The sequence below is a fragment of the Macrobrachium nipponense genome, chromosome 6 (assembly GCF_015104395.2).
Source record: "Macrobrachium nipponense isolate FS-2020 chromosome 6, ASM1510439v2, whole genome shotgun sequence".
Taxonomy (NCBI): domain Eukaryota; kingdom Metazoa; phylum Arthropoda; class Malacostraca; order Decapoda; family Palaemonidae; genus Macrobrachium; species Macrobrachium nipponense.
The window spans coordinates 42,668,434-42,686,736 of record NC_061108.1 but is presented as its reverse complement, the minus strand read 5'-3'; the positions used below and the strand labels follow the sequence as shown (position 1 = coordinate 42,686,736).

At 39.7% G+C, this 18,303-nt stretch overlaps 1 protein-coding gene across 1 annotated transcript in view; it reads right to left on the bottom strand.

The window, feature by feature from the left end:
- LOC135216293 (bridge-like lipid transfer protein family member 1) overlaps nucleotides 1-18,303 on the bottom strand; it is a gene marked incomplete in the record, with an annotated part of 368,522 nt that overhangs the window by 157,929 nt on the left and 192,290 nt on the right. Inside the window, 2 exon segments of the mRNA XM_064251459.1 lie at nucleotides 2,726-2,823; nucleotides 3,065-3,220. Of these exon segments, the coding sequence (XP_064107529.1) occupies nucleotides 2,726-2,823; nucleotides 3,065-3,220 (254 nt within the window).

The window sequence follows — 18,303 nt, the reverse complement described above, 5'->3', positions numbered from 1 at the left end:
GTTTTCGAAATCCTAAGCGGAGGTCTGTAAACAGATGTTTACCGACCGGCGACAGAAGAAAATCTGAATAGAAAATGGGAATGGTTCCCGGTATCCGCCTCCCAGCGGCGGGGAATGGGTACTAACCACCTAGCCGACCACTGTGTTTGCCGGGAGTTTCGAAATTCTGTCGGTCGTCAGAAGAATACAGCTATATATATATTCTGGCAGGTAAGTGTCATGAACAAATCAGAAATTTTTTTGTCCGATTGTCGTAATGTTTGCACCATTTTAAATTAGCCGTTACATAAAGTTCTATATATGGAAATGTGTGCAATTTTATGTAGAATACAACAACAAATAACCCATGGTTGTAGCTTTTATCAGTTTTGAAATATTTTCATATAAATAACAATAAGTGCCAAAATATCAACCTGGTCAACTTTGACTCGACAGAAATAATCGAAAAACACAATTGTAAGCTAAAACTCTTACATTCTAGTAATATTCAATCATTTACCTTTATTTTGCAACAAATTGGAAGTCTCTAGCACAATATTTAGATTTATGGTGAATTTATGAAAAAAAAAAAATTTTCCTTATGTCCGAGCAGTAACTCTTCCGAAAAAAATCAGAAATTATTTCATCCGATTGTCATAATGTTTGGACCATTTAAATTAGCCATTGACATAAAGTTTTATATATGAAAATTGTGCAATTTCATGTAGAATACAACAAAAAAATAACCCATGGTTGTAGCTTTTATCAGTTTTGGGGGTGTTTTTGTTGGGGGAAATCTTTTCATATAAATACGATAAGTGCCTAAATTTCAACCTTTGGTCAACTTTGACTCGACCGAAATGGTAAAAAAACCCAATTGTAAGCTAAAATTATTACTTTCTAGTAATAATCAATCATTTACCTTTATTTTGCAACAAATTGGAAGTCTCTAGCACAATATTTTGATTTATGGTGAATTTATGAAATAAACTTTTTCCTTACGTCCGCGCGGTAACTCTTCCGAAAAAATCATAAATCTTTTTGTCCGATTGTTGTAATGTTTGCACCATTTTAAATTAGCCGTTACATAAAGTTTTACATATGAAAATGTGTGCAATTTCATGTAGAATCCAACAAAAAACTACCCATGGTTGTAGCTTTTATCAGTTTTGAAATATTTTCATATAAATAAGGATAAATAGAAAAAATTTGTTCATCGGTCAACTTTAACTCGACCGAAATGGTCGAAAACTGCAATTGTAAGCTACAACACTTACAGTTTAGTAATATTCAATCAATTACCTTCATTTTGCAACAAATGGGAAGTCTCTAGCACAATATTTCGATTTATGGTGAGTTTTTGAAAACAGCTTTTTTTTACGTCCGCACATTACGAATTCATGCATCATATTGTGATAATATTTTCTCTGTGTTGCTTTGATCGTTTTACAATTTGTTATATACCAAAATCATTGCAATTTAGTGTACAATACAACGAAAAAATAATTAACTCATTAGCTTTAACCGTTTTGCTCACAGCGCGATTTGTATACAATTATATAGGAAATTTTTTTTGCGCTGTCATATATTCCAATATTTATATATGATAATGATATTTTTTTATTTCTGATGGTTGCATACTAAACTTTAGGCAATGAACAAAAAAGGAGCCAAAAATGAACTCTTAATCTTGAAAATTAAGTGTGCTGTGATTTAAAAAAAAAAACACTTTTTTTCCGCTTCGGCGTTCACTCGCGAACGCCGCCGGCATACGGGAGACACTTTCGGAAATACTGGCTCAGCGTTTAAGGGTTAACCTGTCCATCACTCAAATTAAGTTAAGCATATCTTAGTTTTACCACACCACTGAGCTGATTAACAGCTCTCTTAGGGCTGGCCCTAAGGTTAGATATTTTTATGTGGCTAGGAACCAATTGGCTACCTAGCAATGGGACCTATAGTTTATTGTGGGTTCCAAACCACATTATATCGTGAAATAAATTTTTATCACCAGAAATAAATTCCTCTGATTCCACATTTGCAGAGCTGAGAATCTAACTTCAGACCACCGGATTGGTAGGCAAGCGCGAAAACCATGCGTCCAACAAGGAAATTGTCCATCACTCAAAATGTTATAGATACGCATACGATGACGCCCGTTCACTAAAGGTTAGATGCCACATGCTCTACTGATACATATCAAACGTTTGTGTGTCTGTCATGCTTAGTCAGAAAAAGAGAGTTCTCATAGTGTTATTCCAGCATATATTTAGCTTCAAAAAGTCACTTACTATATGACAACACATCCAGCACAAGACAAAAAGGTAGCAATAGTGATGAACAGTAATACAGCAGAAAAATGAGGCACAAAAAACAGTCACTCTCCTTGATTACCGGAGGGAAGGTAAACGGGACCAAGATAAGCTGATAAACCAGGTGAACTCCTCTATTTTCTTTTATTTGTTTCAACTGCTGAACTACTTGAATGTTAGGCATGTCTCACAGAAACAGTAAATACTAAAGGTACAATAATCAGTACATACTGCAAGAGAGAATTTCTCACTCAATTTTACAATATTTGTTTTTTTTAAAAATCTTTTTTTAAAAATTTTTTTTTTTTTTTTTCTGTAAAATCACACATAGATATGAAAACCTCACCTATAAGTGTAATCATAAGTCTTCAATTACAACTGACAAGGGGGTCTTTAAAAAAAAAAAAAAAAAAAAAAAAAAAAGGGTCACTTACCAATATGATGAACTGTAGTGATATCCTCTCTGGAAGAAAGTCCACAAATGGAAGTGAAAACTTCAATTCCAGAAGATCTCCACAGAAGGCAACATGAGCTGCAAGAAATAAAAAGATTAAATTTGTAAAATTTTAATAATCTGTAAATAATACAATACTGTACAAGTACTTAGGTCCCCAACAATCAACATTTTCCAATAACACGCATAAAAAGCCCTTTCTATCTTTTGTTATTTTCAATGACACATAAAAAGAAGTCTTTTTTTATATTTAATTACAGAAAATATCCAGTTTCTACTAGCATTACAAGCGAAGGTTGAAATATAGTATGTACTGTACCATTAGCTTGGTGCTGTGATGAGCAGTCTACCCAATTGTATCCATTTGCAAGGGTAACCAGTTCAAACTGATGGAGCTTAAGATTAAAGTTCCAAGTGTAAGGAACAAAATGTAGAAGGTCTGGCTGTGTCCGTGAAGACCAGTCTTCTATCATATCTGAAATGTAAACCATAAAAACAGTTTAATTCCTTAATTTAGCCTAAATAATAGAGAAAAATGTTGCTATAATACTCAAGTGAAATACTGTTAAAATGATTATATTCATAACATGAATAGTATATTCTTATGAAACATGTCAAAAGGAAGCAAGAAAGGGATTAGTATGTATATTAAAAGCACAGTTGATTAAAAAAGGGAAAATGACCTGTGATTCTGAGTAAACTCAACGCTCAGGTTGCCTGCACCATAAGTAACACGAAACAGAAACCAAGATATTACAGAAAGAAAGATGGGCCAAACTGTACCTTGCAGGACTTAATGCTGACTGACAAAACAAAACCATTTCCTACAAATAGCTGAAAAAAACAGAAGTGCCTCTGTCTGAAAGCAGAGCAAGTATTTTTCAAATGCAACATTAATTCTTATCATACAACCCATTACTTCCCATGTTCAGCAAATTTCTTAGACAATCCATTTAGGATTCCAAAGAAAATCACCTGCAGGTTAGCAACACTGCATGCACTTCACAGATCCTCATCTTCCTTGCTCCCAAGAGCCTCACTTTTCATATTGTCCACCAAATTGTTACAAGGGACAGGAGGGACTGGGAGGTTGGCATCTGAATTACAAGTAACAGTTTCATAAAAAAATAAATAAAAATAAGAACATAAAGAAGGATCGTGCTGCTAAAAAAAAATCAGAAGGGGAACCCTCATCCATTCCTGTGGGCCCAAAATTATATAGCCATAAGCTAGTTAATAGCTAGAAGGAACCTGATGAGTCCATAATTGTTAGACATGAAAAATTCAGCTATAAATATCCACGAGCAAAGGCAAAGGAGATTAAATCAAAATAATAAAAGCTTGTGAGATTACAAAACAGATCATCAAGCCCGAGAAGAACCTTTGTTATGCTCAGAGGTCTGGTTAAACTAGCATTATATCCTATCTTATCCTACAAAATAGATTTAAATAATTGGATCCTAAAATAGAAATTAGTCCAAAGTCTCTGAAGTTGGCAACTTATTACCAAAAAGGTAGACACACAAAGTGAAGCTGAGAATCTGAGTTTATTTAAGGAGCATGTGCAGACAATTTTCTTCTGATTCAGGAATGAAGTTCCTAGGAACCTGGTGAACCATGAATTTTGGTTATCTTAGGTAATACGTCCGTTTTGAAACCAATTACAGTTTGTAAGTCCTAAGACAGTGAAATGAGAAAAGATTAATATTCTTTCATGATTTTTAGACTCAAAAGATAAATAAATTTATTAGTAATTGATATAGTTCAGGGTATAGGCAAGTACGTACTCTACCATGATTAGGAATATTGATTAGTTCCTCTAAAGGGGTGCACCAACTGCCAAATTTCAAGGAATTGTCAAATTTTAGTTATTAACAGTTTTCAACTGTTTTAGGTCTAAATAAACACCCTAATGCGGTAATGCTACAAAATTTCTTTACACTGGTTTATTGATAATTTTGTTCATTGCTTGCGTGACACTGAACTACAAATAGTAAAAAATAATTCAGGATAGGATCAAGTAATGTTATAACTGATTTATGTATAAATAAACATATCTAGAAATGTTACTGCTATAAAAAATTTTTAGACTGGTTCATGGACAATTTTGTTCATCCCTTGTATGGCACTGCGAATGACAAATTGTAAAAAATGTAAGTCTATAAATGATCCTGGATAGGCTCAAGTTTGAGTTATTCACTGTTTTGAACTGTTTTACATGTAAATAAATATATCTTGAAACGTTACTGCTGAATGAAATATTTAGATTAGTTCATGGACAATTTTGTTCATTGCTGGTACTTCACCAAAAAATAAGTAAAACGAGTGTTAAAAAAATTTATTCAAACATAATTGTCACCTACTAAAAAGGGATTTTGACGTAAGGAAAAATCTATTTTCTGGGCGATTGGCTCGTGTCGCCAGCGAAATATCCTTTAATCTATTATTTTCTAGGGTAAATGTACTAACACATACCAGAGAATAAATAAAATAAAGAAAAAGGTCAGTATAACTGACTCGCTCACCCTCCAAGAGGGTGTCGGTATGAACACTAGGCGAGTGAGACCACTACCACGAGCCAAATGCCAATAGAAATCTCCCACTACAAAAACCCTCCATGAGGAGAGCCGACCCACAGAGTGAGCAGCTCGTACTACTACTACTCCATCCCATGCTGCCGACTGCTGCGCCTCTAGTGGCCATCCTGAAGTTAGCAGACAATCTTGGGCGAAGGGATGGGTAGGGTGGGATTTCGCTGGCGACACGAGCCAATCGCCCAGAATAGATTTTTCCTTACGTCAAAATCCCTTTTCTGGGCTCAGCTCGTGTCGCTGCGCGAAATCGTACCAGAGAAATAGCACAAGATTGTAAACAAAGTAATAAAATAAATCAGAATAGGTCTCAAATAAAAGAGAAAATAAATATAAAAAAGGAATATAATTGCTAAAAAGATACAAATACACAGTGATACAAAAATAGAATATGCTTAAATTACACTTAATTCTAATCATGTTTCTTATCATAAGGTAATTTACATATGTACAGAGGTAAAATGGTTTACATGTAACAAAATGGTAACTGTGTAAAGGTATGTATCAAAAATAATAGCAATTAAGATAATCAAATGAACAAATTAATCAACAATGATAATATATAAGGAAATGTATATGACTTAATATACAAAACCCGTAACCATTATAAATAAGATGTATCCCCTAGCATAAAATAAGGGGGTAACATCCATGAGATCAATATCTATAATCATCTGTGAGTGTCCCTAGCAAAAAAATAAGGGGGGGGCACCCACTACATCATCATAAAAAGCAGCTAAGACACAAGGTGAATGTAAATGAACACGGCAGGAATAGACGAACTGTGGGTGAGGCAGGTAGAAAGGAGGACTGAATCTTCTACTACAAATTAACTAGAGTCAGGGGAAACTATGTTACCCGCTGCTACTGCTGAAAATTTCAGAGCTTCCAAGGACTTAAGGTAATGACGTTTGAACACTGTCGGCGATTTCCATCGGTATACTTTTTCAACTCATCGAAGTTCATGTTGGAAATAAATAATTAATTGAGGTGGCTACTGCCCTGACATCATGTGCTTTCGGGAAAGAGTCAGGATTGGCTTGCTTAATAAAGTACAGGATTTGTTGCCTGTGCCTTTAATGGATAAAGTTCCACCTTTTTTCCCTCTTAAAGAGGGGACCCGATGAAGATGAGGAGGTCCTGGACAGAAAGGCTCGTAAGGTTGTAACTGGGCAAAGAGATACATCTTGTGGAAGGGGTAGTACCTTCCAAGGTTCCCACCTCATCAAAGGATCTTTATTCTTTGCTAAAAAGCTACGTTCCGGAGAAAGTAGGACCTCCCCTGTGGGAAGGAATTGAATATGGTCCGGATCTCTGGATAAAGCCGACAGTTCTGAAATTCTTGCTCCTGAAGCTAAGCTTAATAAAATAGGGTTTTTCTTAAGAGCATTATAAACGAGCATGTGTCATTATCGGTTTCTGAAGCCAGTTTTAGAACATCGTTTAAGAACCATGAAACTGACGTAGGCCTTACAGAAGGTCTAAGTCTAGCACATGCCTTAGGAATAGACGAGAAGTAGGAATCCGTCAAGTCTATGTTGAACCCAAATTGAAATATCTTTTTCAAGGCTGACTTGTTTGTCGTAATCGTGCTAGCTGCTAAACCTTTTTCAAATAAGGATCTGAAAAAGGATATAGCTGAATTAACTGTCATGATTCTATATCTGATTCTCTCAGGAAGATTGCTAACTTTTGACAGCAGCATCATACTGTCTCAAAGTTGAATCCCTTTTATCGGATTCCAAGAAGAGAATATTCTGAGGGTCAATATTCGCATCTCTTTTTGCCGCAAACTTCATGAAGTCCATAAAGTTAGGGTTTTGAGAATCCCTGAGGAAGCGAACACAGTCTTCGTTTGTACTGACTGGGAGAGCCTGGGATAGGGGATCCGAAGAGGACGAAGGCCCAGCTCCAGAATTAGGGGATACCAATTGCTCTTCGGCCAGTCTGGGGCTACTAGAGCCACTTGACCCTTGAATGTTCTGAGTTTGTTTAAAACTTTCATGAGAAGATTCACTGGAGGAAAGACATAAATCTTCTTCCAGTTGTTTCCAGTCTAGAGCCAGGGCGTCCGTGGCATAGGCCCAGAGGGTCCAGGTTGGGGGCTACATAACACGGCAGTTTGTGATTCGCTTGAGATGCGAAGAGATCCACTTGTAGCCCTGGAACTCTTTGAAGGATCCATTGGAACGAACTGTTGTCCAGTGACCATTCCGACTCTAGGGGCACTGATCGGGATAACGCGTCTGCTATGACGTTTCTCACTCCAGCTATGTGAGTGGAGGAGAGATGCCAACTGAACTTGTCTGCCAGGGAGAAGATGGCTACCATGACATGATTTAGATGACGTGACTTGGAGCCTCCCCTGTTTATACAATGTACTACCACTGCGCTGTCCAGAACTAGCTTTATGTGGGAGTACTTTGGTGGGCGTAACCCTTTTTAGAGTCAAGAACACTGCCATTGCCTCCAGTACGTTTATATGGAACTGACTGAACTGAGGTGACCAAGTTCCTTGAACCTTTTTGACCTGGGAATACCCTCCCCAACCGCTTAAGGACGCGTCTGTGTGGATGGTGATCCCTGGTGGAGGGAACTGAAGGGGTACTGACACTGACAAATTCTTGACTTTCGCCCACGGCCGAAGTCGATTCTTTAGAATCAGAGGGACTGAGGATAGTTTGTCCCTGGACCTGACATTTGCTCGTGAGCGCCAGATTCTGGTTAGGTCTTTCAGTTTGGCTTTCATTTAGACGTTCGTCACTGATGCAAACTGGAGAGAACCCAGGATCCTCTCCTGAGCTCTCCTTGACGCCAGTTTGTGACTTAGAAATTGCTTGACTGGGAACTTCGCTATTTCTTTCCTTTTGGTTGATGGAATCGACAGAGTATGGGAGGATAGATTCCATTGAATGCCCAGCCACTGAAAGTTTGACTCTGGATGAGTCTTGACTTGGTCCTGTTTATCTTGAAGCCTAGATACTTCCAGGAACTGAATCACTTTCAGTGTAGCTCGTTGCATTCCTCGACTGTTTGCCCAGCCTGATCAACCAATCGTCGAGATACGCTACTACCATAATCCCTTGTGACCTGAGTTGTTGCACTACCACTTCCGCTAGTTTCGTGAACACCCTGGGTGCCACGTTGAGTCCGAAGGGAACTACCTTGAAGGAGAATGTCTGGTCTCCTATCTTGAAAACCCAGATATGGACGGAAGTGGTCTTGCAATAGGGATATGATAGTAGGCGTCCTGTAAGATCGATAGAGGTGGTGACGGCCCCACGGGAGAAGTAAGGTCCGCACCTGCGAGATCGTGAGCACCTTGAACTTGTCGCAGCGGATGGCTAAGTTTAAGCGGGACAAGTCTAAGATTACCCTTCTTTTTTGTGAGCCTTTCTTTGGCACGCTGAACAAGCGACCTTGAAATTTTAATCTCTTGACTCTCGCTATAGCTCCTTTCTGAAGGAGGTCCTCTGCGTACTCTGTCAATTCCTTGGAAGGAAGTTTGACGGAAAGGTCTGGATGGAGGTGGGTTCGTCAACCAGCTCCAACCCAGGCCTTTTGACACTATGCTCTGAGCCCATTCGCTGAAGTTCCACCGGTGGCGAAGTGAAACACCTCCCCCTCCCACCTACCTGAAGTTCTTCATTGGTTCTGGTAACCGCCTCGACCTCCTCTGAAGTGCTTTCCCCTATTATTAAAGGGGCCTCCCGACCCTCTCCACGAAAGGAACGCTTACCCTCTGCCTCCCTTACCCGAGCGGTCATACTTCTGTGAAGCTTGACTCTCGAAGGCTTGATTGTAAGCTGGAGAGATGGCTAAGAGGTGGAGGGCTGAGGCTGAGGGGATATCACATAAATTGGTTGTGATTGAGCCTTAGAAGTGGAAGGTTGGGCTGTTTGCACTAAGGGCACCGCTGGAACTTGCTGAGAAAAGCGTGGCTGCTTTTTCTGGTAAGGATGGAAACGCCTAGGTTTCCTCTGTCCCCTTACCTTTAGGTGTTAGGTCTTGCCTCCTCTTAGCCGTAAGGCCCCAACGGTCCTTAAGGCTCTGGTTCAGCCTCGTAGCCTCTGACTGGACTTCCTTCACCATAGCTTCTGGGAAGAGATCTGCTCCCCAGATGCTAGAGAGAGTAACCTATTCGGCTCATGTCGAATGGTTGCCTCTTGTAGGACATGCTTCCTACAATTCGTTCTAGCAGTGGCAAACTCAAACATATCCGACTGTACCGTTTGAGTCAGGGCTTTGGGTCATGAGTTTAAAAAAGCGGTTCTGAGCCATAGGCTATGGTTGCTACCTCGGACATAGCCATAGAGTTTAATTGACTGGCTAATCGCGATTTCGCGTCAAATTCAGCCTGAATAAGGCTATCTGGGAGCCTGGGGTATCTTTTTTCACCAAACTGCTCCATAGCACAGTCAGGTTTGAGTTTGCCAGCTGAGAAGGTGTTCGGCAAGTCTTCCCACAATTCTCCGGCTGAGGGGAGCAACGGAGATGTGGGATCTGCTTCCTTCAATTGAGGCATGGGTTCCCCCTTCTGGGCCGCTGGGATGGTAGACCTCGCGATCTTTGTCAGGAACGGGAGCGGGGTACTCTCCATCCATTGTGAAAATGGTAAAGGGACTCTTAAAAGGTTGTATCTTGGTATTAGAACAATCCATGTCCTCTAAACACCTGAGCCATTCTCTCTGAGCCTGGTCTCGTGAATAGAGGACTGTCTCCTTGGTACCCTATCATCCCGAACCATGGCTGAAGCTGTAAGCCTTGCGTAGCCTATGAACGGAGGCTGGAGGTCTTCCGGGTAGAACTCGAAGTCCTCTATCCTTCGAGTTCCAAATTCCGGTATTGAAATGAGACCGTCCTGGAAGGGGGCGTATGACGCTACTCTCCATGGATTGTTCATCGAGAACGGAGGTAGCGAGTCATACGGAGGAAGCTGAGTTCCACTCCGTATTGGAAAGTGGAGGAGAGGCTAGAGGGGCTTCTCTCAGTCCGGCTATAATGGAGTCCTGGGAAGTAATCCTATCCGACAAACGAGAGATCATTTGTTCCATGCTACTCTTTAGGGACCCAACCAGGTCGCCCCACCTGTTGCAACAGGCCGAAGCATTGGAGTCCAAGGCCGGAGCTGCTGCGGAGGTGAGGGGCTCTGAATCGGAACCAAGGGTAGCGGAACTGGTGACTCTGCCGGAGGGCGAGATCTCTCTCTGGAGGATTACTCCTCGAGGACTTAGAGCCGGAGCTAGAAGCTTTAGACCTGTCTGCTCCGGGATTACCAGCCGGAGACTTACGCGAGGAGGATGACGCCGAAGCCGTCTTCTTAGACGACGACGACGTCTTAGACAAGGATTTCACTGCTTGACCCTTGACCTTAGGTCTAACCGAAGCGTCAGGAGGAGTATACAACTTCATCACCTGTAAAGCCTTGGAAGGATGGAGAGGTTTGCAGGAGTAGAAGAAGAAACAGTTACACCCAAGGGTGACCCTTGGGTGTCCACTTTACCTACCTCGACCAACAGGTCGTCTACACCTACCATAGGTTCCACATTAATATCTAAAGTCGCGACATCCGTGGAGATATCCTGGTCTTGGTCAGTTAATGAGGCAGCCAGCTGTTGTTGGATGAAGGCGATAGTCGGGGCCGCCTCTACTGGGTCGACGTATCCTGTCGCCTTGCCTCCGGGGAAGATTAACAGCGCCAACCGCTTCTCTAAGATGTAAGGGCATACCCTTGGCGGCGTTCTTCCCAAACCGCCGACCCAGGCCCGCAGGGTTGCCAGTGCGGTATCCCTCACTGCCGGCGCCTGGAAGAGAGGGCGTAGATTAGATTTAAGAATCACTTAAAACTAAAACTTAAAGTATAACTTAAACTTAGATGCCTTAAGTTAAAGTGAATGATGAAAACTTAAGCACTAAAACAGAAGCGGAGCAGCTACCGGAGATGGAATACTTACCCCTTCTAAAAGCTGGCTCACCAGATCGTAACATATGGTACACGTCTCATGGTACCAGACCTGGATGTCCCGTGCAGAGTCGCGCATGGAGCATGGGACCGGCAAACTTCGTGTCCACATGGGTCCTGAAGTGTGGCGGCGCATCCCGGATGCTCACAGTTGGTGGTCTGTAAGTGGGAAGACACATGAGTATCTTAAAGAACATCACTTACAGGCTAAAGGACAGAACTCCGTTTGCGTGCCGGAGACTCGGAAAAAAATTTTTGGGCATAACCCCCCCCCTGCTTCGCCCTGAATAGGCTATAATCCCGGAGAGATCCGGTAAGACACGTAATAGGGGGGGGGAAGGTTTTAAGGTACTTAAGATAAAACTTATAGTTATCTAATAACACTTAAACCTAAAACTCAAACGAACCGGACCAAGTCCAGTGCGTAGCGGAGTGTAGTAACTCGGCAATACGGTAAGGTTGCAGGGCAGGGACACTGTATGTTCCGGTCCACTCTACTGGGGGGTGGACTAACATCTTTCCGCTGGATGCCAGGACTCCGATCATGAAAGGAGCCCTAGTAAGGTGGGAAAGAGCGAGAAGACATACAGGCTCGAGCGAACACGGAGCGACAAGGAAGCAACGGATGGGGGGAAAGGCCAGTACCCCCCACCACATTACCACCCTCGGCCGGACCGAGAAGCCGGAGAGGTCGAGTCCAGTCTGGGTCTGTCCCCCTGTCTCCCTGGCCCCTCCGCCTGGGGGGAGAGAGGGAAACAGGCTCGGGTATGTGGAGCGAGCATGGGCAGACCGACCCACCCTCCCCCGACTCTATGGAAGAGCGGGAGGGGGGGGGAAGGTGACTGGGCATGGCGTCTGGCTGACTCGTGATCGCGTAGTGACCACGAGGCGGTAAGACCAAAACAAAACAACTAAGCCTAGGACAAACGCCAACTGATCAGAGAGATGCTATCTGGGAAGCAACTGAACTGAAAAGCATGGAGCATAAAGGCCCACTGGCCAAAACCAACTGATCAGAGAGATGCTATAGGGAAGCAACCGAACTGATGAGCGTAGTATAGGCTCAATGAGCCAGGACCCTAGGCTAAGCCAGATGCCTAACTAACCTAAACCATACAAAAAACATGGTACAAATAAATAAAATTAAAATTAAAAGAAAGAAAACAATATAGTAGGAGAAAAAATCCAGGAGTGTACGACTAACCGAAGGAAAGTCTACCACTCAAAGCTAGTCAGAGGCCGATACTAAGAGCCGGGACTAGGGTCTGGGAAAGAAGAAGCCTACATAAGGTAAAAGACATGCATGCATGACAAACCTGAGTAGACAGTACCCTAAGTAAAACGGATAAATAATATAGAGCGTACATAGATAAGGGATGTTTTCAGGTATGGGAGACCAGGAACGAACCCACCATGAGGCAGAACAATGCTGCCATGCTTCCGACCCAGAGTACGTATTTATACCTAAAAAACGGGCAAATACTGTCTCAGGGCCGGAAAAAAAAACCAACTAACCATCAATTACTGAGTACTTAACTTAGCTGCTGCGATAGCTGCACGCTCCATTATAGATAAATCCAACGAAAGGGCAACAAAAAACACAGAGAGAAAAATAGCACGTGTGACTCGTGTGCGCTAACTGAAAAGGATGGCCACTAGAGGCGCAGCAGTCGGCAGCATGGGATGGAGTAGTAGTAGTACGGAGCTGCTCACTCTTTGGGTGGGTCGGCTCTCCTCTTGGAGGGTTTTTGTAGTGGGAGATTTCTATTGGCATTTGGCTCGTGGTAGTGGTCTCACTCGCCTAGTGTTCATACCGACACCCTTTTGGAGGGTGAGCGAGTCAGTTATACTGACCTTTTTCTTTATTTTATTTATTCTCTGGTATGTGTTAGTACATTTACCCTAGAAATAATAGATTAAAGGATATTTCGCGCAGCGACACGAGCTGCGGCCCCAAAATCTATCCATTATTTTCTTCTATTCGACTTGTCCCAAGAAAGACATTGGGTTATAAAGATACTATTGGGTAACTTATGCTTCTAGATGTCCTCAATGCTTATTCTCCAAAGAAGTAAAAAAATCACAGAAATTTTACAAAGCATAAAATAACTACACATGTATATCTATTTCGCGCAGCGACCGAGCTGAGCCCAGAAATATCCTATTTTCTCTATCGGACTTGTCAGAGAAATTGGGTTATAAAGATACGATTGGGTAACTTGCTCTAGATGTCCTAATGCTTATTCTCCAAGAAGTAAAAAAAATCACAGAAATTTTACAAAGCATAAAATAACTACACATGTATATCTATTTTGTCTTCAGAAAAATTGATTTTCTGTGCAACTTTTACTTTTACATATTAATTTTGAAAAGTGATGCCATCAATTTTTGAAATTGCAAAACAAATGAAATTAGAAGTTGAATTTCTAAATGCAAAACAAATGAAATTAGAAGTTGAATTTCTAAATTTCCCCACAAGAGAATTTTCATTATTAATTGTAAAATAAATGGTAAAACTTTGAAGCAAATCCTTCCATCATACGTCATTTACTTATTAATGGGGTCTTATGACATCGATGCTCCCCTGAAACCCCATAATTTATTTAACATACGTACACTACATTTAATGATTCTGAGCACCTGGGAATGCTTATTGTTACCTTCAACAACAAATTCCAAAGCACATAAAAATCGTCTTACACAGTAAAGTGGGCCCCCCTTATTCATGTTCTCCGGATTCGGGGATTTCTCTCTGAACCATATCTACCCATTACTTGTGGGAAATTCGGCTATTCGCAGGGTTTTCCGATGAAAATAATTAATAATAAGTGTACTTTAATATTTTCAGGACTAAATACATTATTTATGATAAAAAATGATTTACTAATTTTCAAATATTGATTGATTATTACTGTATTAGTAAGTTTAATAAGATTAAATGATACTACATAAAAATAATTCTCTCTCTCTCTCTCTCTCTCTCTCTCTCTCTCTCTCACAGAGATGTATGTTTTTTGTATGATAGATAAATGACTTACTATTTTCAAATATTAATATTAATGTAAACAAAAATAATATAAATTCATTAAAGAAAATACTATAGTGAATTAGTAAGATTTTATTTTATAAATTTAAAAAATTATGTAAGAATGAAGGATATCCTAGTGTTCTCTTTCTAACTCCAGGTACTAAAACTGTCTAATATATCAACTAATGTGATCGAAGGGGGAGGAGCTGCTGTGTTGTTGCCACTAAGTGTTCATGTAATTTCTCTCTCTCTCTCTCTCGCTCTCTCTCTCTCTCTCTCTCTCTTTTATTGAGACATGAGAATTTCTATGGTACATGTACTATATGTTTATTAATACTTTCAAATATAATAATATTAATACAACTGAATTTACAAAATTCATATTATGTGATAGTATTTTATAGAAATACAATAATCTATCCATTTCACTCTTTTAAATAAGAATAACTCTCTCTCTCTCTCTCTCTCTCCACACAAGATATGTCATAGTGGTAACTCTCTCCTCCTGTTTCGCAGGAAGCATTAGAAGTATTTTCTGAGGGAACAGAGAGATAAACTAACTAACTAACTAACTAACTAACTAACTAACTCCTCTCTCTCTCTCTCTCTCTCTCTCTCTCTCTCTCTCTCTCTCTCTCTCTCTCTCTCTCTCTCTCTCTCTTACCGAGATGAAAGAATTTTTATGGTACTAGTATGTAATATGTTTATTGATATTTTCATTTGTTAATAATAATAATAATAATAATAAAATAATAATAATAATAATAATAATAATAATATATAATAATATTAATAATATAATAAAACTTAATTACAAAATTTTTATGTAGTAGTATTTTAAAGAGATAAAAACAAATAACCTTTTCCATTTCACTTATGTAAAAGATAACTCCTCTCTCTTACTGAATAGAGAGAATTTTTAAGGTAGATGTTGTGTGTTTATCATATTTCCAAATGATTAATAATAATAACTAATAATTAATAATAATAATAATTAATAATAATAATAATAATCAATAATAATAATAATAAACAGAGCACTGGGGCAATATCTGAAAAAACCAGATGAAGACGAGTGGGGGCTAAAGAGTGCATGGGAAGAAGGACTAATAAAGTAGAAAACGAAGACCCACAAATATAACAGAGACAGAGAAAGACAGAAAGAACAGAGGACTGGCAAACAACCATGCACGGACAATACATGAGACAGACTAAAGAACTAGCCAGCGATGACAATTGGCAATGGCTACAGAGGGGAGCTCAAGAAGGAAACTGAAGGAATGATAATAGCGGCAACAAGATCAGGCCCTAAGAACCAGATATGTTCAAAGTACGATAGACGGAAAATAATAACATCTCTCCCATATGTGGAAGGAAATGGCAATACGAAAATGAAACCATAAACCACATAGCAAGCGAATGCCGGTCACTTGTAACTTGCACAGAACCAGTACAAAAAGAGGCATGATTCAGTGGCAAAAAGCCCTCCACTGGAAACCTGTGCAAGAAACATCGCTACCTTGCAGTAATAAGTGGTACGAGCACCAACCTGAAGGAGTAATAGAAAACGATCAGGCAAAGAATCCTCTGGGAACTATGGTATCAGAACGGATAGGGTGATACGTGCAAAAACAGAACCAGACGTGACGTTGATTGACAAAGTCAAGAAGAAAAGTAATCACTCATTGATGTCTCAATACCATGGGACACCAGAGTTGAGAGAAAGAGAGAAAAAATGGATAAGTATCAAGATCTGAAAATAGAAATAAGAAAGGAATATGGGATATGCCAGTGGAAAATCGTACCCATAATCATAGGAGCACTAGGCCACGATCCCAAGATCCTGAAAAGGAATCTAGAAAAACTAGAGGCTGAAGTAGCTCCTGGACTCATGCAGAAAGAGTGTGATCCTAGAAACGGCACACATAGTAAGAAAGTGATGGATTCCTAAGGAGGCAGGATGCAACCCGGAACCCACACTACTATATATAAAAAAAAAAAAATAATAATAATAATACTAAATAATAATAATAATAATTTAACTGTAATTTCAAATGAAATTATTCTTCCTTTTTTTTGTCTTTTCTCTGTATCAATTTCCCTACCTTCTCTCAACTCCAGAGAATGCTTGGAGCTCAGGAAGCTGTCAAATATGTCAAGTAATGTGAACGGGGAGGGGAATAGTGCCATATAATGGTCAGGATTTTTAATGGTTTCTCTCTTCTCTCTCTCTCCTCTCTCTCTCCTCTTCTCTCTCTCTCGTTCTCTCTCTCTCTCTCTCTTATTGAGATTGAGATCATTTTTATGATACATGTATGTAATAAATTTATTATTAATATTTTGCAATAAAATAATACTATAATATGTATAATATTTAATTAATATAACTGTAATTACAAAATTCAATTGTGAGTATCTTAAATATCAATAAATACAATATTCTTTCCAATTTCACTCTTTCAAATATTGTAAGGACAATCCTCTCTCTCTCTCTCTCTCTCTCTCTCTCTCTCTCTCTCTCTCTCTCTCTCTCTCCTCCACAAGATATGTATGTCATAGTGTAACTCTCTCTCTCTCTCTATAAAAAAAGGGATTTTGACGAAGGAAAAATCTATTTCTGGGTGATTGGCTCGTGTCGCCCTATGAAAGGATCCTTAATATCATTCTTTCTAGGTAAAGTTAATCTAAAATTACCAGAGAAAAACAAAATTAAGAAAATGTCAGTAAAACTGACTCGCTCACTCTTAAAAAAGTGTCGGTATGATATAGGGGCGAGTGAGGAACACTACCACGAGACAATCACCAATTAGAACTTCAGTCAGAGTCCCCCCAAGAGAGAGCTGATACCAACGGGCGATGCAGCCGCTACTACTACTACTAGAGGACGCCACGGACAGCAGCGCCCCTAGCGGACATCCTTAATCTAAAAACATCTTGTCCTGCAAGGGGGGGTAAAAAGGGGGAAAAAACCATAAAAGGGGGGGTTTCATAGGGCGACACGAGCCAATCACCCAGAAATAGATTTTTCCTTCGTCAAAATCCTTTTCTGGGTGGGCTCAGCTCGTGTCGGCCTATGAAAGAGTACAGAGAAACAGACAAGATGGGAAAAAGGAACAAATGAAAAGCAGTGTAAAATGATGGATATAATATAAGTAAATCAATTACAGCATACAAATTAAGCACTTAAACTAACTTATACTAAACAGTAAAACAACAGAACGTTAGTAAACTTAAAGTACTTAAATGATAATTATAGTAAATTACAGTGATGCATGTAATATAAACAAAAAGGGATTTACTTGAACAGATTTACAAAATATACAAACACATTGTGTCCTACCCTAGCATAAAAATAAGGGTAGGTACACTGAAGTCCATCATTAATACAAGTTTGGCAAAATATATACAAACATATTGTGTCCTACCCTAGCATAAAAATAAGGGTAGGTACACTGAAGTACACTATCAGTACAAGTGTGGATGTCCCTAGCAAAAAAAAAAAAAAAAAAAAAAAAAAAAAAAAAAAAAAAAAAAAAGGGACAATCCACTATAGATTCAGCGGCTAAGGCTATGATATTCGAGTAGCCTGGCGATAGGGTGAGGGCATGTTGGATGATGTAGGTAGAAAGGAGACCTGGATCTATACTACAACTACTATGCAGTATCAGGGGAAACAATGTTTCCCGCTGCTACTGCTGAAAACAACTTTAAAGATTCCAAGGACTTTAGATAATGGCGTTTAAAGACTGTCGGGGATTTCCATCCAGTATACTTTTTAAGATCCTGAAAGTTCATATGTTGAAAATAATTAATTTGAGGTGGCTACTCCCCTGATATCATGTGCTTTTGGAAATGACTCAGGATTGGCTTGTTTAATGAGTAAAGGATTTGTTGTCTAATACCTTTTACTGACAAAGTACCACCTTTTTCTCTCATGAAGAGAGCACCTGAGGATCTTGAAGAAGTACGAGATAGAA